Raw genomic sequence first — 23,678 nt, forward strand, 5'->3', positions numbered from 1 at the left:
ATCTTATGAATCATGAAAGGCAATCATTGGTGGACACCCTCACTCTGACCTTATGATGGAAGGGAGGATACTGATGAAGCAGCTAAAGGTGGTTGGGCCCAGGACACCATCCTGAAGAACTTCCGTAGAATTGTTCTGAAGTCGAGATGACTGACCTTCATCAACAACAACCATCTTTCTTTGTGCCAGACATGATTCCATTGAACAGGGAGTTTCTCCCTGAATGCCGTTGACTCCAGTTTTGCAAGGGTTGCTCAATGCCACACACAATCAAATGCAGCTTTGATATCAAGGACTGTCCCTCCCTCTTTACTTCTGAAATTCAGCACTTTTGTCCATGCTTGAACCAGGGCTGTAATGAGGTCAGGAGCCAACCTGTGAGCAAGTGTTGCTTGATAGCACTTTTGAAATCACTTTCCATCACTTTGAGGATCAAGAATAGACTGATGAGGCAGTAATTGGCTGGGTTGGATTTGTCCTACTTTTTGTGTACGTGAAATCCCTGGGCAATTTTTTCCATTTTGCCAAGTACGTGCCAGTGTTATTGTTGTATTGGAACAGCTTCGCTAGGGATGTGGCACGTTTTGCAGCAAAATCTCCAGTACTGTTGCTGGAATGTTGTCAGGGCCCACAACCTTTGCAGTATCCAGTGTCTCCAATCATTTCTTGATGAACTGAATCAAATTGGCTGAAAACTGGTTTCTATGATGCTGGGGACTCTAGAGGAGCCAAGATGTATCATCTACTTGGCACTGCTGTCTGAAGATTGTTATGAATGCAAATTTTGAGAAGATTTGTAGTTCAGGTTGAGGTTCAGGTCATAAGTTTGCTCGCTGAGCTGGTAGGTTTGTTCTCAGACGTTTCATCACCATGCTAGTTAACATGATGAGTGAGCTTCCGTTGAAGCACTGGTGTTCTGTCCCGCTTTCTGTTTATGTGTGTTGGTCTGTTAAGGTGGGTGATATAATTTCCAGCTCTTTTTCTGAGAGGTTGGTAAATGGGGTCCAAATTGGTGTGTTTATTGATGGAGTTCTGGCTTGAATGCCAGGCTTCTAGGAATTCCCATGCAATCCTTGCAGGGTATTTTGAATGTAACAACAACAAATTCCCCTTCCTAGATGTCACAGTAGAATGAACAGTCAATGGAGAGCTACAGACCAGCATCTACAGGAAAGCAACACACACACAGACCAGATACTCAACTACAGGAGCAATCATCACAACACCCACAAATGAAGCAGCATCAGGACATTATATAAATGAGCCACAACACACTGTAGCATCCAAGAACTACGAATAGCAGAAGAAAAATACCTATACAGCGTATTCAAGAACAACGTGTACCTAATAAACACATTCCGCCAATTCTTCAACAACAAACCCAAACAAGAAAACACAACACGCCCAGAGACTCTAGCCATGTTACCATACATCAAAGACATCTCTGAGATGTCGACCAAACTACTCTGACCTCTTGGCATCATGGTAGCCCACAAACCTACCAACACACTGAAACAGCTCCTGATGAAACTAAAGGACCCTGCACCAACAATCAGTAAAACAAATGTCATTTACAAAATACCCTGCAAAGACTGCAACAAACACTACCTCAGACAAACAGGCAGAAAACGAGCCACCAGGATACATGAGCACCTATGAGCCATCAAAAGACATGACCTACTCTCACTAGTATCCTTGCACACAGATGAAGAAGGACACCACTCCAACTGGGACAATACATCCATCCTCGGACAGGCCAAACAGAGACATGCACAGGAATTCCTAGAGGTCTGACATTCAAACCGGAACTCCATCAATAAACAAATCAATTTTGACCCCATTTCCCAACCTCTAATAAAAAGAACCAGAAATGATATCACCCACCTTGACAGACCAAGACACACAAATAGAAAGTGGGTCAGAACACCAGCGCTTCAGCGGAGGCTCACTGATGATGTTCCCATGCTAGGTAACGAAACATCTGAGAACAAACCTACCAGCTCAGCAAGCAAACTTACAACCACTATTGTGAATGCTTTCAGCCTTATCTTTTGCATGGATGGGCTGAGCTCCTCCATCATTGAGGATGGAGTTATTTGTGAAGCTGCCACCTCCAGTGAGTTGTTTAATTGTCCACCATTCATAACTAGATAGCCTGTTCTGCAGAGCTTCGATCTGATCTTTTTGTTGTAGAGTCACTTAGCGCTGCCTTTCACTTGCTTCAAATGCTGTTTGGCAAGCAAGTACTCCTAACTTGTAAATTCACCAGGGCAACACTTCATTTCTAAGTGCATTTGTGTGTTGCTCCCGCCATGACGTCTACATTCCTTTTATGGCATAAACCATATGATCGCAGTGGCATTGGAAAAGGAGAAAAATAATGAAGAGGAAAAGTCAATTAAAAATGAGTTTTCAATCTAATGGACGTCACAGTGAGAAAGTTTTATGAAAGTTAGAGGAGAGCAAAGAGGATGCAAAAAAGTACTGGACATCCACTCCAAGCATGACATAAATAGAACTGGAGATTTGGAAACAAGCAGAGCTCAATTGTTGAATTAAATTAAAAATCACACTACACCAGATTATAGTCCGACAGCTTTATTTGGAAATACCAGCTGTCAGAGCGCTGTTCCTTCATCAGGTAATTAGTGGGACTGGATCATAAGATACAGAATTTGTAGCAAAAGATCACAGTGTCGTGCAATTAAAATATTCAGTATATCGTTTTAATTGCAAGACACTGTGATCGTCTGCTATAAGTTCTGAGTCTTACGAGCCTGCTCCATTAGTTACCTGACGGAGCAGCACTCTGAAAGCTCTGCTTCCAAACAAACCTGTTAGACTATAACCTTGTGATGTGTGATTTTTTAACTTTGTCCATCCCATCCACAACATTGTTGAATTAGGCCAAGAATTCAGGGTTAAAATTGATCATCATGTGGAGGGAAATTTCTGGACAGTTATTTCCTTCCTACTCCTCCCCAGAGTGAGTTGCACGTGACACAACCTGAGCCCATGTCTGCTTTGGAATTCAGGTTATTTATGTCAGCCAGAGGATTCCCCCAGTATTGTCCTGTAGAGGTCTCTGGAAGCAGGAATCGAAATATATACGATGATAATGGTGCCCAGCTGCAACTGGCTGTGGGAAAGAACAGAAGTCAAGAAGCCAGCCTGATTCTTGCTTGTAATTATGTAAAGGCTTACCTGCATCCTGCACTCAGGTCCTGCAAAATATACATGCCTATGCACAAGATTCTACCTGTTTTGAGGCAAGTAGCAAGATGTGACAGAGTCCCGTTTTAGCTGTTACATTGTACTTCCATTTTATGATATTCCTTAAGCTCCACTTCCATCCCACGAACAATAAAATCCAATATGTCAGATTATTTAGCTCTGCAGAACTAAACTTCACAGATTGCATGGCAAAAGAAAATCAATCTTTTATTTTGCTGATGTACATTTACACAGATTAGCAATAAGCTACAAACGTGCTACCTGACATTATGGTCATGTTATTCTGAATGTTTCAAATAATTGTGAGCTGTGGTAAAAGAGATCAGCAAATCTTTATAATGTTTTGGGATGATAATCTAGTCAGTACATTTGAAAGTGTAAAAGCTACACTTTTTTAAAAATTCTCATTTCTGACCCATAGGTGCATCTGACAATATGGAAATTTGCCTTCTTAAATAGCTATTACATTCTGATTGACGTCACAATATAGTTTAGATGCTTCCTCATAGGAAGTCCATGAACACATAAGTGTACAAAAAGGGAGGAAAAGGAAAGGGCACGGCTATGAACAAGAATTTCCAATGCTTTCTCCACCCCAGCCACTTAATTCCCCTGGAGAGGTGAAAATGAGAAGATTAAAGAAAAAGGTCTGGTTAATTTATGAAAAGTTCTGGAAATTACTCTGACTTCGTGAAAATGTTTCCCACTGCACTGCTAGTTGTACGGCATAAAACGTACTCTTTCATAAAATGCTTTTGTAGGTTTAAATGAAATTATGCTTAAATGTTGTTTGGAACAACCTGTTCACTATGAATACTTCCTCACACCAAATCTAATATTGTTGATGCATTTTATATGCAAGCTTTCTAATTAAAAAAAAAACACCCTCTATAATAACTTAGCACAATCTTTATCCTTTCTATTTATAAATGCCTCAAACAAGTCTTCATTGAATAGTTTCATACAACCTGTTCCTGCAATAAAACCGAAAATACCATTTTTTTTCTTTTAAAGCCTTTTATGATGCTAAGCAGCTGCTTCTCTGGAGATTTTCCAACCATATCCACAATTACACTGAGTTTTTATCTTATGATATGTTTATTTGAACAATGTACTAGATTCCAAACTTGCTATGCTTTACTCAATACAACAAGAAAAGAAGTTGAAGAAATGCTTCAAAGATTCAACAACTCATCTAAGTGCTATTTATATCTGGCTTCAAACAGTCTGTAATAATATCCCACTGGGTTTGGATCTACGAAAATTTTGTAGATGCTGGAAATGTCCCATCAACTGCCAATGTGAAAAAAAATACAGTTCAAGAAAGGAGATCAACAGCAAATAGCAAACTATAGGCTAGTCAGCCTAGTTAGTGCCATTAGGAAAATGCTTCAATTAATTTGAAAGGAAGTAGTACTTTCCAAACCCATGACCATGTCCATCTAGAACAAGGGCAGCAGATATTACCAAAATCCCCTCTAAGCCACTCAGATTTGGAAATATATCGTGGTTCCTTCACCTAGGTCAAAGTCCTGGAATTCCCTCCGTAATTTCATTGTGGATCAATCCACAGCAGGTGGACTGCAGTGTTTCAAGAAGGCAGCTTACCCACATCTTCCCAAGGGCAACTAGGGACAGGCAATAAATGCTGGCCAGCCAGCAATGCCCACATCCCACAAAATAGTTTTTTTTTAAAAGCAGAACATTTAGAAAATCATAATGCAACTCAGTAAAGCCAGTCTGATATTATGAATGGAAAATAATGTCTAATGAATTTATGAGAGTTCTTTGAGATTGTAAATGGAAAATGCACTGGCAGATAAGGAGAAATATGCAGATGTGCCACATTTGGATTTCTAAAAGCATTTGATAAAGACCCACAGCTCATTGTGTTGTGGGTAATTCGAATGGACAGAGGGATGGCTAACAAGAAATAGTGAGCCAGATAGTGGAGTGATGTAGTGCTGGGCTTCAACTATTCACAATCTATTTTAATAACTTGGGTAAAGGACTTGAACATACACATAAATAATTGGCAAGAGTAGGCCACTTGGCCCTTCAAACCTGCTCTGCCATTCTGTAAAATCATGACTGACCTGATTATTAACCCCAACTCTAGCTTCTGATATTGCTCATCCCTGATAGGTTTTTAATTACCAAGGAAATGAGAAATCTATCAACCTCTTCCTTAAAAATATTTAAAGATTCTGCATCTACTGCCTTTTGGAGAGGGCAAATCCAAAAGCACTCAATCCTCTGACAGAATAAATGTTTCCTCATTTCGGCTCTAAATGGACGATCTCTTATTTTTAAACTATGACCCAAGTGCTAGTATATTATAGCCTTCTTTCCATCATTCTTTCATAGAATGTGGGCACTATTGGCAAAGCCAGAATTCATTGCCCATCCCTAAATGTATTTGAACAAAGTGCTTTGCTGGGCCATAGAGAGCAGTTAAGAGTCAATCATTTTGCTCTGTCTGGGTTAGACTAGCATGTGGCCAGATCAAGAAAGATCGGCAGATTTCCACTTCTAAAGGACATTAATGAAGCATTTGATTTTTAAAAACACACAGCGATAATTTTGTGGTCACCATTTTAATGACAAGCTTTCAATTCAAATTATTAATTGAATTTAGATTCCATCAGCTGCCATAATTCCATATCCACAGAATATTAGCCACGGCTTCTGGATTACTAGTTTGGTGATATTACCATTACACCACCTTAGATTCTCCCAATTTTGCTTACAATACAAACATGGGTAGAAAAGGAGAACACACATGGAATCTACAAAGGAATAACGACAGGATTAATAAAATGGCCTAGTGATATTATCACTAGACTATTTAGAGATTCTGGGAGCCAGTTTCAAATCCTGCCATGGCAGCTGGTGGAATTTGAATCCAATAAATATTTGGAATTAGGAGTCTAATGATGACCATGTTGTGTAGTGATGACTGTTGATGATTGTCAGGAAAAAACCCATCTGATTCATTAATGTCTTTTAGGGAAGAAAATTGCCATCCTTACCTGGTCTGGCCTACATGTGACTCCAGACGCACAGCGAAGTGGTTGACACTTCACTGTGCTCTAGGTAATTAACAATGGGTAATAAATGCTGGTTTGGTCAATGACACCCATAACCCACGAATGATTAAAAAAAATAAGTGGGAAGACATTGGCAGATCAAGTATAATATGAGAAAATATTAGGTTATCCACTTCAGTTGGAAAACTAGCAAAGTGGGATATTTAAATGGAAAGACACTGCCAAATGGTGCACAATAAATGAGTCTAAGGGATTCTTGTATGTGAATCAATAAAACATTAATATTCAGGTATAGAAAGTAGTTGGGAAGTAAAATGGAATTTTGGCCTTTATTGCTAGGTGAAAGGAGTATAAAAATTAGGAAGCCTTTTGTAGTAATTGGAACCGTGCCCAGGTGGATTGGCCCAGGTTAACAATCCCAATCAGGGAGCTCTGGCTGGCAGATATAAACAAGAGATTCAGAATGTCTCATCAGTCTAGGGATTGGCTTTGTGCTGGCTGCTCAGAGCCCAAGTACTGTACACATGTAAATAAAGTGTGACTTAGTGATGGGGTACTGGTCTCTGCAGTTATTTCAACTTTTTAATCTGTAAAGGGTATTGGTGAGACAATTGTATCTCCTTACTTAATTTCATTGAACCACAATTCAGGAAAGGTTCTCTCGATTTATTACTAAATTAAGGGGTTATCTTATGATGAAAGGTTGAGCAAGTAACGCCTATATTCATTGAAATTTGGAAGAATGAGAGATGATCTTACTGAAGCATATAAGATTCTGAGGGGAATTAACAGTTCAGATGCTGAGAGGACATTTCCCTAATAGGGGAATCTAGAACCAAGCTTAATAGTTTCACAATAGTCTTTTCTTTAATATGGAGATGCAAAAGGATTTCTTCTTTCAAAGTAAGAAGTGCAGGCCAAATCATTGATCATATTCAAGGTTGAACGATAGAAATATTTCAGCAAACAGGGAGTCAATGGTAATGGGCGGGGGGGGGGGTGAAAAGACAGGATATTAGAGTTAGAGCCGCAATCAGATCTGTAAGGTCTTCTTAAATGAGAGAACATGTTCCAGGGGTCACATTGTCTATTCATGCTCCTATTTCTTTAGTTCCTACTCGCGTCCAAATAATGTGAGAAGGCATCTCATTGAACCTTGCATCACTTGATTTGTGTGAACTTGGAACTCAGATCAGGATCCATGTGAAATGTAATATCTCTTTTTCATCATTGCAAATTGAAACCACTTCACTTTGACAGGAAAATAGTAAGAAAGCTGAAACTTTATTTACATATTTACACCAGGTTTCTCTTGGAGAGATTACTGATAAATCTCTTAGGATTATTTTGAGGTGGTAACAAGCAAGTTAGACAAAGGAAAGCCAGTGGATGTGAACAATTTGGATTTCTAGAAGACTTTTGACAGTTGAGAAAGCTGCTAAATAAGATAAGAGCCAATAGTGTTTTGGACAAGTTAGTGGCATGGATTGAGGACTGGATCAGTGGTGCTGGAAGAGCACAGCAGTTCAGGCAGCATCCAAAGTGCAGCGAAATCGACGTTTCAGGCAAAAGCCCTTCATCAGGAATAAAGGCCGTGAGTCTGAAGCATGGAGAGATAAGCTAGAGGAGGGTGGGGGTGGGGAGAAAGTAGCATAGAGGAAATGACCTGAGAGTTGCAGTGGGAGAGGGACTCCCTGAGATTCTTGTAGAGAGAGGAGGAAAACTTCTTCAAGGCAGGCATCCTTGCAAGAGGATTCATAGTAGGATAAAGGACTGGCTAAGTGGCAGAAGGCAGAGAGTAAGGATAAGGGTTTTTTTCTCAGAATGGTAGTTGGTGACTAGTGGAGTTCCACAGGGGTCCATCTTGGGACTACAACTATTCACGTTATATATAAATGAACTGAATGAAGGAACATTGTTGCTAAATTTACAGACAATACAATGTTAGGTGGAGGCATAGGTAGTTTTGAAGAAAAAGAGAGGCTACACAAGGACTTGGACAGGATAGAATGGCAAAAGTAGCAGTAGATAGAACACAATGTGGGAAAAGTATGAGGTTATGCAATTTGGTAGGGACTATAGTGGTGTAGACCATTTTCTAAATGGAGAAAGGCTTTAGAAATCTGAAGTCTTAGTTCAGGAGTCTCTTAAGATTAACATGCAGGTTCAATTATCAGTTACGAAGCAAATGCAGTGCAAGCATTCATTTTACAAGGGCTAGAATGAACTGTAGAGATGTACTGCTGGAGCTGTATGAGGCTCTGGTCAGACTGCATTTGGAATAACATGAGCAGTCTTAGGCTACACATCTAAGGAAGGATCTGCTGGAGTTGGAAGGGGTTCAGAGGTTTACAAGAATGATCCTGTGGATGAAAGGCTTGTCCTATGAGGAACAGTTAAGGACTCTGGGTCTGCACTCAATGGGGTTTGGAAGGATGAGGGTGGATATGATTGAAACTTACACAATAATAGGAGACCTGGATACAGTGGAGGTGGAGAAGATGTTTCCACTAGTAGAAAAGACTAGGACCTGAGGGCACAGCCTCAGAGTTTAGGGATGCCCTTTGGAATTGAGATGAGGAAGAAATTCTTCAGCTGGACAATGGTTCATCTAAGGAATTCACTGTCACAGATACTGTGGAGGCCAAGTTACTTAATGTATTTAAGAAGAGCAGAGGTTCTTGATTGGTAAGGGAATCAAAGGTTATGAGAAGGCAGAAGAATGGAGTTGAAAAACTTATCAGTCATGATTAAATGGTAGAGCAGACTTGATGGGCGAAATGACCTAATGTGTTATGATCTAATAGTCTTAACACAGGAATAAGAACAGAAGAACATTGGACCATTTAGCCCGTTGAGCCTAATCTACCAGTTCGATCATTATTCACATGTAACTTGACAAGAGCAGCACTGGCTTATTCTGCACATCTGCAACTCTGTGAACAATATCTTATATTTCTGATTCTGGTTTAACAAATTAAATTTTATTGCTCATTAAGAGTGAAGTGGAATTTAAAATGCAGATGCTTTGTTATTGTTGGGTACTGTATTGGTGAGGTTACATGTGGACTACTGTGCAGAGTTTTGGTCTCCTTCTTTAAGAAAATAGAATATACATCAGAGGTAGGTCAGCGAAGGTTCACATGACTGATACCTAGAATAGGGAAGCTCAGTTATGAGTAACGGTTGACAATTTGGAAATTTAGAAGAATGAGAGGTAGACATATTGAAACAGTATTTTGAGGGGATTTGACATAGTGGATGTAGAAAGAATATTTCCTTTATCAAGGAACCTAGAATGAGGGAACAGTTTATAAATAAGGGATAAACCATCTAACACAGATGAACAGAATGCTTTTCTCTTGGAGGATTTAGAGTCTTTGAAACTTTCTTCCCCAGAGTGATGGAGGCAGCATCGTTAAATATTTTTAAGGCAGAGTTAGATAAATTCTTCACAAGCAAGGGAATGAAAGATGATAGAGAAGGTAGGAAAATTAAGGGGTCATGACAAATGCAGCCATGATCTTATTAAGTGGTGCAACATGCTCAAAGGGGACAAATCAATTTTGTATTTTTTTCAAGTTTATTAATTTTATGCAAATATGTTCCTGTAACATATTGCTAAATTGTCAAAATTACTTACATCTGACTATTGTAAAATACCTGCATCTAATCTTCTCTGTATTATTCATACAAATGGAATGCAAACTGGTTTCTTGGAGCTTCTGTTCAAGAGTTAAAGCTTCAGGTTGTGAAATTGTTCTTTCTTTTTATCTCTCTCCAATATACCAAGACACTTTTGAAGGTAGGTTGACCAAAGTAAGACAATATTTTAAATGTGAATTTATTAATTCATTATACAGTCTTAACAGTCCAAATAATCCATTCCTTCGAGATCAAAGTATCTGAGTGATGTTATTGATAACAAAGTTGTATTCCCAATTCTATCTCAGTCTTCTACTCCATCACAGGCATAGCTAGCATGAAAGTAATGAGCAATAAGCTGTTGGAGTGCTCTCTTGAAGAGCATAAATTCTTCTTTTAATTTTATCCATTTAATAACTTGATGCCTGACACAAAATCAGCTTAGAATTTCACTCGTCGCTTCAGGTTACTTGTAAAGCATACTTTGAAGCAAATAAGTAAACACATTTTCTTTGAGCTGTGAAGTTAAACTCAACAAATAGATTTCAAAACCTTCATCTAATTTTCTTCCACTAATTTTAATATTCATTTTAAGAGCTAAGGTCAAACATAGCAGCACATTGCAAACTGTCATTTTTATTTATAGATCCATTCAAATAATAACATGGCATTCTCGATTTTCTAAGATCCATTGTTCTAATCTAATCTGTTGAAAAGTAATTTTGAAGGTTTGGAATGTACTCTATCCAAATCAGGATTGCATTTAATAAATAATAAAAAAAACTCCATAGTAAATGCTGAAAATACTGGGAATGCATTTTTCTTCAAGACTTAATCTATCAAAGTAAATATATTCATAAATAATCATCAGATTTTTAAAACATTTCTAAGTACCCTAGTATGTTTTATCTAAGTTTCAAAGGGAAAGGTTAAATCTGTATGCTGAAACCCCAAACGTACACATTAATTTACCTGAAGGATGTAGTATGGAATGTTAAACAACATGCTTTGTAAAATATATTGCATTCATCACAACAAAGCAAAGTCTATAATTATAAGTCAGGTAGGCACATTTTTAACAGATATTTATGCATATTTAAGGATGATATACCATACAGTATAATGAATTGTTTTGTGATTCACCATATAAAATAACCTGAAATTCTGATTGTATATTTTGTGGAACAAATATTCATAATGATGTCAAGGTCACATTTAAACAAGTGGGCATTGAGAAGCCCCAGCAAAACTGGAGTCGGTGGGAATTGAGGGGAAAGGTCTGCATTGGCTGGAACCATGTCTCACACAAAGGAGGATGCTTGTGGTTGTTGATCAGTCATCTCCATTCTAGGACACTCCTGCAGGTGTTTGTCAGGGCTGTGCCCTAGGCTCAGCCATCTATAGCTGCTTCAACAATGACCATCTTTCCATCATAGGCTCAGAAACATGAATGTTCACTGATGATTGCATAATATTCAGCACCAGCCATGATAACGAAGCAGTCCATGTGCAAATGTAGCAGAACCTGGACAGCTACCATTTATGCCACACAAGTGCCTGGCAGTGCCCAACAAGAGAATCTAACCATTGCCCATTGACATTTAATTGCATTACCGTCACTGAACTCCCAGAATTAACATCCTGGTAGATGCCATTAATGAGAAACTGAACTGGATCAGCCATATAAGTAGAGTGGATGCAAGAGCAAATGAGAGGTTAGGAATCCTGCAGCGAATAACTTACCTCCTGACTACCACCATCTGTACGACACAAGTCAAGAGTGTGTTGAAATACTCCCCATTTGTCTGGATGAGTGTTGTTCCAACAACATTCCAGAAGTTTCACACCATCCAGGACAAAGCAGCCAGCTTTATTGGCACTATGTCTACCTCTTCCACCATCAACACTCAGCAAGAGCAGTATATACCATCTACAAGATGCACTGTAGAACTTCACTAAGGCTCCTTAGACACCACCTTCCAAACCACTACCATCTAGAAGGACAAGAACAATACAGCACAGGAACAGGTTTCTCAGCCCACCAAGACTGCATGATATATGACGCCTTTCTAAAGACATTTTGCCTCTAAGTGGTCCATATCCTCTAATTCCTGCCTATTCATATATCTATCAAAATGTCTCTTATACAATAACAATGTTTCCTCCGCCACCACCTCTTCTGGCAACACATTTCAAGCACTTAACACTCTCTGTGTAAAAACAACTTGCCTTTCACATCACCTTTAAACTTTACTTTAAATCTATGCCCTCCAGTAATTGACATTTCAACCCTGGGAAAAAGACTCTAGCTATCCATGCCTTTCATAATTTTATAAACTTCTATCAGGTCATCCCCCTACCCTTTGACATTCAAATGAAAACAAACTATGTTGGTTCAATCTCTCCTCCAAACCAGGCAACATCCTGGGAAACCATTTCTGTATCCTTTCCAAAGCTTCCAAATCCTTCTAGTTGTGTGACGACTAGAACTACACACAATATTCCAAACTAACTAAAGTTCTCTACAGCTGCACCATGACTTGCCAATTTTTCTACTCTATGCACCGACTGATGAAGTCTAATATTCCATATTCCTTCTTGACCATCTTAACTTATTGTTTAGCCACTTTCAGGGACCGATGGATCTGTGCATCCAGATACGTCTGTGTGCTGATGCTACTCAGGGTTCTGTCATTTAGTGTATACTTCCTTCTTGGGGAAATACATCACCTCACATTTGTCCATATTAAAATACACTTGCCACTTCTTTGCCCAAATTTCCAGCCTAACTATATCCTGTTGTATCCTCTGGCAATCTTCCTTCTTTTCACAGCTTCTCCAATCTCTGTGCCATCTGCAAATTGCTAATCATGCCAACTACATTCTCCTCCAAATCATTGATATATATTACAAACAGCAAGAGTCCCAGCACTGATCCCTGCCGAACACCACTCATCACAGATCTCCAGTCAGAAAAACACTCTATTGAAAGTCTGTTTTCTATAACAAAGCCAGTTCTGTATCCATCTTACCAGCTTGCTGCGGATCCCATGTGACTTCAGTTTTTATATCAGCCTGCCATGAGGTACCTTGTCAAATGCCTTATTAAAGTCTATGTCGACAACATCCACTGCCCTTCCCTAATCAATTATTTTCGTCACTTTCTCAAAAACCTTAGATCCATGACTTTACCTGCTCAAAGCCATGCTACCAATTGCTAATTCGATTCTTTTCCAAATGTGAGTAAATTCTACCTCCAAGAATCTTCTCCAATAATTTCCCTACCACTGATGTAAGGCTCACCGACTTGTAATTTCCCAGGTGATCCTTTTGTAAGGCTCACCGACCTGTAATTTCCCAGGTGATCCTTACTGTCCTTCTTAAACAAAGGAACAGCATTGACTATTCTGTAGTCATCTGGGACCTTTCCTGTGATTAAAGAGGATTTCATACAAGGCTCCAGCAATCCTTACCTGCCTCCCTCAACATTCTGCAATAGATCCTAACAAGTCCTGGGAACTTGTCTATTTTAATCCTTTTCAAAATATCCAACACCTCTTTTAATTTTATAATGACATACCCTAGAATATCAACATACCCTTCCCGAGAGTCACCATCCACCATGTCCTTCTGCTTTGTGAATATTGCTGCAGAGTATTTGTTAAGGACCTCACCCAAGTCTGCTGGCTCCATGAATAAATTCCCTCCTTTGTCCTTGAGATTATCAATTCTTTCCCTAGCTACCTTCTAGCTCCTGATAGACATATAAACCACCTTGGGAATTTTCTTAATCCAGCTTGCCAAAGACATTTCGTGGCCTACTTTAGCCCTCTTAATTCCTTGTTTGAATTCTTTCCAGCTACCGTTGTATTTTTGAGGGGTCTGTCTGTTTTCAGTTTCCTAAACTTTATGTATGCCATTTTTTGACTCAGTTCTCAATTTCTCTTGTCATCCAAGTTTCCTGAATCTTGTCATCCTAATCTTTCATTTTCACAGGAACATGCTGAATCAGAACTTTATCAACTAGCCTTTAAAAGAATCCCAGATGCGGATTTACCCTCAGTGTTGCCAATTTACATTCCCCTGTCCCAGCCTAATATTGTCTTAGTTAGCCTTCCCCCAATTTAGTACTTTCATCTGATAATCACTCTTATTCTTATCCATAACAAAACTTACGAGGATTATGGTCACTGTTCCCAAAAAAATGCTCCCCCACTGATACTTTGATCACCTAGCTGGACTCATTCTCCAAAATCAGGTTTAGTAGGCCCCTTACCTTGTTAGATAATTTACATTTTTTTTAAAAAAAAACTGTCCTGGACACACCTAACAATTTTCCCCAGTCCATTCAAGTCCCTGGTACCAAGCCAGTCCCAGTCAATGTCAGGGAAATTAAAATCACCCACCACAACCTGATGGTTTTACTCTTTTTCCATAATCTGTACAAATCTCTGCTCCTCTGTTGGCTGTTGGGAGGCGTATAGTATAATCCCACCAAAATGATTGCCCCTTTCCTATTCTTGAGCTGTACACATATGGTCTTGCTGGATAAGTCCTCTCCACCCCTCCCTTGTAAAGCTGTGCTGTTTTCCCTAATCAGTAACATAATTCCCCCACCTCTTTTACATCCCTCTCTATCTCATCTCGAACATCTACATACCAGAGTGTTAAGTAGCCAATCTTGTGCCTTTGACAAACAGGTCTCTGTAATAGCTATGACATGTTACATGAATTGATTCAAGTTCTAAGTTCATCTGCCAAACCTGTTCCACTACGCTCATTAAAACAAATACATCTCAGACTGCCATTCCTGCTATTATCTCTCCCTATCTGTTCTTCCTTTTAGTCTTACTGACTTTAGTTACTTTACTTGCTGACTTATTCCTCTGGTTCCTGCATCTCCCGCAGCCCCACCAGAATAGTTGCAATCCTCCTGAGTGACAATAGCAAACCTTCACGACATGATATTGGTGTCGCTCCAGTTTAGGTGCAACCTTCCTCCTTGTACAGGTGCTATCTGCCCCAGAAGATATCCCAATGATCCACATACCTGAAGCCCTTCCTCCTACACCAGCTCTCTGACCATGTATTTAGCTGTACTATCTTCTTATTCCTATCCTCACTAATGTGACACAGGATGTAATGTCGAGATTACAATCCTACAGGGTCTTCTTTTCAAAATTACCTAATTGCCTGAAGGGTCTTTGCAGGACCTCATTTCCCATTGTTAGTACAAATATGGATGACAATCTCTGGATTCTTACCCTGCCCCTTCAGAATATCCTGTGCTTGCTTGGTAACATCCTTGACCCTGGCACCAGGGAGACAACACATCATCCTGAATACTTGCCTGCAGCCGCAGAAACAACTATATCCCTGACGATAGAGTCCTCTATCACTACTTCTCACCTGCATGTTGCCCTCTGCGCTGTACAACACTGACAGTTGTGATGCCACAGATCTGGCTTATGCTGCTGTTTTCCCTTAACTGTACGCCTGTTTGGGAGGGGAACGCTGCAGAGGATTCCTGCACTGCCTGCCCACGTTTGCTGGTCTTGCTTGTGGTCCCCCAACTCATCTCTAAGTAGCCCCAATTGGTGGTGTGACCAGCTCACCAAATGCCCTGACCACAACATTCTCCATAGCAAGTTCATCCACAGCTCCAGGCACTCCATGCTGCAGCAGCAGCTGGATACGCTTCCTGTATACGTAGACACCACAGATACTGGAAGTGTCCCTGATTTCCCACATATTGCAAGAGGAGCATTCCATGGAGCTAAGTTCTCCGGCTATTTTGAACCTTATCAACTTCATCAATTACAGACATTAATCCAGGAACTGATTACACATTTTTACCCACTAATCACCAAAGTCAGGTTTCTCATTCCCACTCTTTATTCCTGGCAGACTACAAAAAATTAAGTACTTTACCTTTCTCCAGACACTACTCAGACTGCAAATCTCATTCCCAAGCAGCCTTGCTCTCTCATTTTGAGTGAATGACATCATCTCCATAGTTTTACCCCTGGGTTCAGCTCCAGGTTTGCTCTGACTGACCCTGCTCTTCGGGTATTTCTCCTGTTGCCACTATTTTTCCGCAGATCCGCTCTCCTTTGTTTTGTTGCTGCTACTGTTAAAACTCAGACTGAGCTTAGTCCAGGCCACACTCCTCAGGTATTTATCCTGATGCCATCATTGCTGTTCATTCTCCTTCCCTGTTTCTGAAGTCATCTTTCAGACTTGGTTTCAGGGTTTATTGCCAGATGTAGCCTGTTACTTGTTGGATTCATGTTTATCAATTAAAACACTGAGGACACATTTTCAATCTACTTACAAGGCTGCAGAAACATGGAAAAACCATTGCCTGCAAGTTTCTGTCCAAACCACTTACCATCCTGACTTGGAAATATGTTGCCTTTCCTTCAGTGTTGCTTGGTGAATTTCCTCTTTAAAGGCATTGTGGGATACCCACAGCATATGGACAACAGCAGTAACTCCTTCTCAAGGGCAATTAGGGATGATTAAGAAATGCTGACCCAATTAGAGATGTCATGTCCCACTGAATGATTTAAAAAGATTGACTTTCTTATATCCACATTGGCATAATGTCACCACTTTATATTTTGTGAGATCTTGCATCACAAAAAAGTTACTTTAAGTAGAATTGAGATGTTGATCTATCCAAAAAGGCAGTCAGCATAATCACCTCTGAATATAACTGTAGTAAACTCTTTTTCTATTCAGCAACCTAGGTCAGAGTTTTAAACTGCACAGGTATAGAGAAAGATCAATGCAAGATATGCACATCATGTTCAAAATGTTATGTATGGAGGAAAAGGAAGCAATTTAATGGGTTTCAGGGTTCATTGCCAGATGTTACTTTTTGGGTTCATGTTTGGCAATTAAAACACTGTTGATGACACATTTTAATCCACTTGCAAGCAGCGAAATAAAATTCCTCAATTAAAAATCGAAAGAACTGTGGATGCTGTAAATCAGAGACAAAAACAAATTGCTGGAAAAGCTCAGCAGGTCAGGCAGCACCTGTGGAGAGAAATCAGATTTAACATTTCAGGTTGAGTGACCTTCCTCAGAAGGTTTCGGGTCACTCGCTCAACCAGAAACGTTAACACTGATTTCTTTCCATAGATGCTGCCAGACTGCTGAGCTTTTCCAGCAATTTCATTTTTGGTTCTGATTTACAGCATTCACAGTTATTTTGGTTTTTATATAGTAGTTAACTCACTGTCACAACTCTTCCAGGCATGCACACCTTGAAGTTCTACTCCTCTCTCAAGCAAAAATCCTTATTTTAATTCTTTTGATATAGAAACATAGAAACTGGGAGCAGAAACGGGCCATTTGGCCTTTTGAGCCTGCTCTGCCATTCAAATTATATGGTTGATCCTCAATTTCAATGCCATATTCTCTTTAAAATCTGAAACAAAAACTTATCTCTTTGCAGGTTTTGTGAGCATATATTGTCCACTAGGGAAGGTAGTGAAAAACATCTTCCTTTTATATTCCAACTCTTCAGGTACTGAAAGTACTCTGACAGTGCCATGAGTAGTAATTTCGAGGAGTTTGTCCCAGCAATGTGCCGTTGATCTATGCTGTTAACCCCATTAGCAAATCCATAATTACAACGAAGGTCAGTTGATTCTAATATCTTTATGGGAAGAGAAACCAATATTGACTATCTTGGATGCCCAGTATATAAGGGAAGGAAAATCATGTAGTGGGCCACCATCCTAAATCTCTGAATACAATGAACAATGTTTATAAGATGAGTGATGTATTGAAAAGAAGCACCAGTCACAAAACTTTGAGAACATCGTGCAAGTCTGGAGATTTCAAGGTGGAGAGGACTCATTAGTGCCCCTCATGGACCTTTATATCTGCATCTTTCCAGCATCCTCTCACTATGCATAAAGATAATAAGTGAACTTTATTAGTTAATGCCATCCTGGCCGCCTTGCGAATGTAAACATTATACTTTCACCTGCTCCAAGTAAAACTGTAGGTGTTCCTTAGGAAGGAGATCCCACACTTCCAGGACACATTCAGTTTCCCCACCCCCAAACTGTGCTTCTTCATTCAATTTAGAATTAGATCAAATCCTTTTTTAAATTCTAGAGAAAATAGGGACTGGCAATGACAAAGACATTGGTTGGACATTTATATTTGAATTAGTTGTTTCTCTGCAAAACTGAAGGTTTGACTGTGACAATCACATAGTCATATAATTCAGTTGTGTACCATACACATGCTCTGTGGTTAGCACTGCTGCGTCACAGCTCCAAAGATCGGTGTTCGATTCCAGCCTCAGGTGACTGCCTCTGTGGAATTTGCATATCCTCCCAGTGTCCATGCAGGTTTCTGCTGGGTTCTCTGGTTTCCTCCCATAGTCCAAAGATGTGCAGGTTAGATGGATTGGTCAAGCTAAATTGACCACAGTGTGCAGGCTAGGTGGGTTAGCCGTGTGGAATGCATGAAATACAGGGTAGGGGATGGGTCTGGGTGGGATGCTCTTAAAAGATCAGTGTGGACTCGATAGGCCAAATGACCTGCTTTCACACTGTAAGGATTCCATGAAACCCACCATTCTGTGAATCTTGCTGAATCTATGGAAAGCAATAATTTGCATTTAAATTGTACCTTTAAGGTGTGCCATAAAGCAGAAATGGACAAAGCTAAATGAGAATTTAGGACAGATGAGCAAAGATGAAATTAACAAATTTAACCTATAACTTGAAAGAGTTAGGAAAGTGGAGAGGTTTGGTAAGAGTATTCCAGAGTTTAGAACCTCAGTGGCTGAAGATATGGCTGCCAATGTTGGGCCAAGTAATCTAATTCAAGGAATATTAAATTCCAGATTATGTTTTTAGAGACAACTAAAATAGTGAAAATGGAAATAAAAAAGAATACTTGGCCAGGGATTTCTGTAATTTTAATTGGTAAATATAACTCCGCATAGTGATAGAGGAAAAGAAACCTTTAAAGCATTTCTATTCTTAGTGTATCCAGTAGCCTATGCTAAAATTGATCCTGTACAGTTTGAATGCTTGACCTTTGAGTAAAAGAGAGAGGGTAGTCATGAAGGGTTTTTCTGGACTGGAAGCCAGTGACCAGAAGCCAGTGACCAGTGGTGTCTCGCAAGGATTGGTGCTGGGTCAATTGTCCTTGACATTTTTATGATTGATTTGTATTTATGAATATAGGAGGTATGGTTAGTAAGTTTGCAGATTACACCAAAATTGGTGGTGTAGTGGCCAGCAAAGATGATTATCTCAGACTACATTGGGATCTAAATCAAATGGGCCAAGGAGTAGCAGATGGAGTTTAATTTAGATAAATGGGTGCTGCTTTTTAGTAGGGCAAATCAGGCAGCACTTATACACTTAATGGTAAGGTCCTGGGTAGTATTAGATAAACTGCTGTGCTTTCCCAGCACCACTAATTCAGAACCTGGGGAGTATTGCCAAACAAAGAGACATTTGAAGTCCAGGTTCATAAAAGTGGTGTCGTAGATAGACGAGGAAGTGAAGACAGCGTTTTGTACACTTGCCTTTATTGGTCAGTGCAGAGTATAGGAATGGGGCGGTCATGTTGCGGCTGTACAGGACTCTGGTTAGGCTGCTTTTGGATGACTGTGTTCAATTCTAGTCTCCCTGCTATAGGGAAGATGTTGTGAAACTTGAAATGTTTAAGAAGAAAAGTACAAGGATGTTGCCAGGGTGAAGGGTGCAGCTACAGGGAGAGGCTGAATAGAATGGGGCTATTTTCAATTAGATTAAATTCGCTACAGTATGGAAGCAGGCCCTTTGGCCCAACAAGTCCTGGAGGATAGGATGCTGAGGGGTGACCTAACATAAGTTTATAAAATCATGAAGGACATGGATAGGGTGAATAGTCAAGGCTTTTTTTCCCCCAGGATAGAGGAGTCTAACATTAAATGGCATAGGTTTAAGGTGAGAGGGGAAAGGTTTAAAAGATACCTGGGGGGGCAACTTTTCACACACTGGGTAGTGCATGTATGGAATGAACTGCCAAAGGTGGTGGTGAAGGTTAGTACAACTACAACATTTAAAAGGCATCTGGGTGGATATAGGAATAGGAAGGACTCAGAAAGATATGGTCCAAATGCTGGCAAATGGGGCTAGATTAATGTAGAATATCTATTCAGCATGGACGAGTTGGATCAAATAGTTTGTTTCCATGCTGTACATTTCTATTACTGTTGATCTGTAGAGCTCACTGCCAATGTTTATGTGACAATAACGCCAATTCAACTCAATTAAATTAATTCAATTCACACCTAACAGTGACCATGCCTGTAAAATATCATTATATTGGGAATGGGATCTTAAAATGCAAGAAGTATTTTAAAAAAAACAGAAACGTTCAGTAATTTTAAACTACTATAAACCATGGAAATGTTCAAAAGATTTAAAAACACTCAGACAGTATTTGTTGTGTTATTGCTATTTTAATTAAATACAATTAATTCAAACGAAGACAGTTACATTTTAGATTTGGGTGCAGAAACAACGATCTTCACCGGTGTACTAACGTTTTTTTTTGTCTTTGGTTGATAAAGTAGGTCTACAGCGTAACAGACGAACACAGTTTTAAGAAGCTATTAACTAACTTGTAACGCTTAGCAGCCAAGCGCTGGCAAAAAAAACTACCAAGTGACAGGAACGTGCAAGACTTAAGTTGTTTAGAGGTTGAGGCGTTTTGGGTTTTTTCTCAACTTTCAAAAGCACGTAAATATTCCGAACGTGTGGAAATAACGTTGCGTGCGGGCAACATGCAGAGGGAGATATCTGGGGGCAAACAAGTTAATGGGGAAACCCTGCTGTAATATATCTATCACTTGATGAGGTGGAGCTAATGAAGATATTGTTTGGGTTGAAGAGGCAATATCGTCAGAGAGCAATGCAGACTTGGGACAGGGAGGGAAGTTTTCATCCTGCAGGGAGTTGGTGAGTTTTTAAAAACTTTCTTTTTTAAAAAAGAAGCTTCCACATGATTTCATCTCGCTTCAGGTTTGTATTTGTGTTTTGGGAGAGCGGTGGGAATGGGGCTCGGTTATATATTATTTTCACTGATGAGTGGCTCCTAACAAAAGTGTCCGTGGCTGGTTTTTTTTGTAGATCTCACCACCACCAAACCCCACTGTAAGTGTGAAGCCGGGCGATGGGTTCCCCGGAGGGTGCCGAACTCTCGGTGTGGGTATGCCAGGAGGAGAAGGTGGTGTGCGGCCTGACCAAGAGGACCAGCTGCGCCCAGGTGGTGAGAGCGCTGCTGCGGGATCACCTCGCCCACGCCGGGGACACCAGGCTGCTGCACGCCCCGCCCCGGGATTACTGCCTGGCCGAGAAGTGGAGGGGCTTCGAGAGGCTGCTGCCGCCCGCCACCAAGCTGCTCAGGCTCTGGCTGGCCTGGGGCCCGGAGCGGCGCAACGTGCGCTTCGTCCTGGTCAAGTGGGACGCCCGGCTGCCGCTGCCGGGCCTCCGCAGCGCCGAGGCCAAGGTGGTGCCCAGCAGCAACGGCCAGCCGGCAGAGAGGCGCCCGGCCGCCCGCTCCGTGCGGGACCTGCCGCGGGACAAGCAGAGGAGGATGGTGAGGAAGGCCTTCAGGAAGCTGGCCAAGATGAAGCGGCTGAGGCAGGGCCGGGAGCGCATAGAGACCCTGGCGCACCTGATCGTCTCGCAGGACCACACCATCCGCCAGCAGCTGAGCCGGCTGCGGGAGCTGGACGGCGACATCGAGCGGTTCGAGGGCCGCCTGCACTCGGAGCGGGTGCAGAGCGACGGCCAGAACTACGTGCAGGAGACCTACCTGGTGGAGGGCGGGCAGCTCCAGGAGTACCTCGAGAGGAGCGAGGCGGTTGGCCGGCTCGAGGAGGAGCTCGAGCGGCGCCGCGACACCGTCCAGAGGCTGAGCGAGGAGCTCGAGCTCGAGCAACTGTGGCACGCCGACAGCGGCCCCGAGCGGCCGGAGGAGGAGGAGGGCGGCGGCGAGGACGACGCCGACGACCTCAGGCTGCAGGGCGAGTTGGAGAGGAGCGCGTGGCGCGCGCGGCAGCTCGGCCGGAGTCTCGCGGACGTGCAGCAGAGGCTGCAGCAGCAAGAAGCTGAGCTGCGCGAGAAGGCGGAGGAATACGAGCGCCTCGCGCGGCAGCTGGAGCGCCTGAGCCTCGAGGAGGAGGAGGCGGCGGCAGTTGTGGCGGAGGATAGCGGCGGTGAAGCGCCCGGGCTGTGCCAGGGCTCAGCCGAGGGACTCGTCAAATGTCCGCCTGGGAGCGGCTTCGCCTCTTCGGAGGTGAACGACACCGACTCGGACACGGGGATCAGCTCCACCCACAGCCAGGACTCCGAACCGCCCTGTGTCGGAGTGTTTCCCACCCCGCAAAACTATCTCTGAATTGTCCTGTGGTTAGATTCTGTTACCTCATGAATGCACCTGGAGGGACAGTAATACTCCTGGGACACGACGCGTGAAAGCTCCTGCATATCCTTTAGATATTAGGTGCGTCTTTTCAGAAGAAATGCCGAGAGTATGTGACTTAAACTAAACGCAGTCCAGAAATTTGTACCGTTCTGTTTTGATGGGATGAGAGACTTGTCCAACTGCAAACCGTTAATAGTATTCTGAAACAAACATTGCTGAGAAAGTATTCTGAAACCCTGTTGTTAAGTTGGTATAGTTAATAAAGTACAAGCTTTCTGGTTCCACACGCTGTCCCCAGAGATTAGAGAAGATTCCTAAACACTGGACAATTCCTGAACAAATTCTTCCCACCTTTTTACGTTCAAAACAAAAATCCACTGCTAGTAAAAGTTTCGCATGTAAAGAACACAACACATTCTGTTATCAAAGTAATTAGCCAACACCATTGCAGAGTTAGTGCATAAAACCCCCTGTAGTTATCCCCATTCAGATCGTCTGACATACAACAGACTGGGAAGATTGCTCTCTGAACGCACCTTTTCTTAATTGTGTAAGATGTCGCAAATGCAAATCAGGGAATCTCTGATTGTTTAGGATGATAATAGTTTGAAGATTAATCTACAAACAGTACACCGTTCCTAACTGCAGTTTCTTCTGACACACTTTATCTTGGGCAAACACATTCAGAGGATAATGAAAGTTCACTAGTACAGTACAAAATACTTTACAGTATATCAGCTAACTAATATTGCAGCCCACTTCTGATTTTTGTCAGAATAAACTAAGTGATTTATATTAACATGCTGACTTATTTTTGGCTAGGCACCAAAAATAAACAATAAGTTGCTAAGACTCATTTTGTTGAACAATTTAACAAATTGGCATTTATTAAAGTGGAACAAGGTAATAGTTTTGCTATTATGCTATTACTACATGTAAGGACTGCAATATGTGTTAACAGGATTTTCCAGAACAAAATATAAATGAACAATGGATTTCTGTACAAACATGGATTTTATGTCCACGTCAGACAGTGAAATAGTGTGTAGAACATATAATAACACACCAATAATAATTTTATTGGTTTAAATGAGGCTATTTTCCATTTTTATAGTATTAATATCCAAAGTAACTGCTGCATTTTTACCACCTGAGCACAAAGAACCAGTTGAGCTGAGAGAAGAAAGCAAAAGTAGGCAAAACTGCATGCTAGTAAGAATCTAGGACAGCTTTCCTCCAGTTGGAATCAGTTTACCTCAAATCCTTTATTCCTGTAAATATCATGCAATT

The 23,678-nt window shown here is 41.1% G+C and overlaps 1 protein-coding gene across 3 annotated transcripts in view; it reads left to right on the plus strand.

Moving 5' to 3' along the window:
• Window positions 1-23,678, plus strand: part of LOC132824902 (ras association domain-containing protein 9-like) — a 53,521-nt gene that overhangs the window by 27,119 nt on the left and 2,724 nt on the right. The window contains exons 1-2 of one of the 3 annotated variants that reach the window (XR_009645723.1): window positions 20,833-20,917; window positions 21,089-22,466. Coding sequence is in view for 1 of the 3 variants with exons in the window: in XM_060839752.1 (XP_060695735.1) it covers window positions 21,132-22,361 (1,230 nt within the window). In the remaining 2 variants the exon portion in view is untranslated. Of the gene's footprint in view, window positions 1-20,832; window positions 20,918-21,088; window positions 23,140-23,678 lie in introns of those variants that run through there. The other 2 variants (XM_060839752.1, XR_009645724.1) reach the window with 2 other exon arrangements.

Source organism: Hemiscyllium ocellatum, chromosome 19 (assembly GCF_020745735.1).
Source record: "Hemiscyllium ocellatum isolate sHemOce1 chromosome 19, sHemOce1.pat.X.cur, whole genome shotgun sequence".
In the NCBI taxonomy this organism is placed as follows: domain Eukaryota; kingdom Metazoa; phylum Chordata; class Chondrichthyes; order Orectolobiformes; family Hemiscylliidae; genus Hemiscyllium; species Hemiscyllium ocellatum.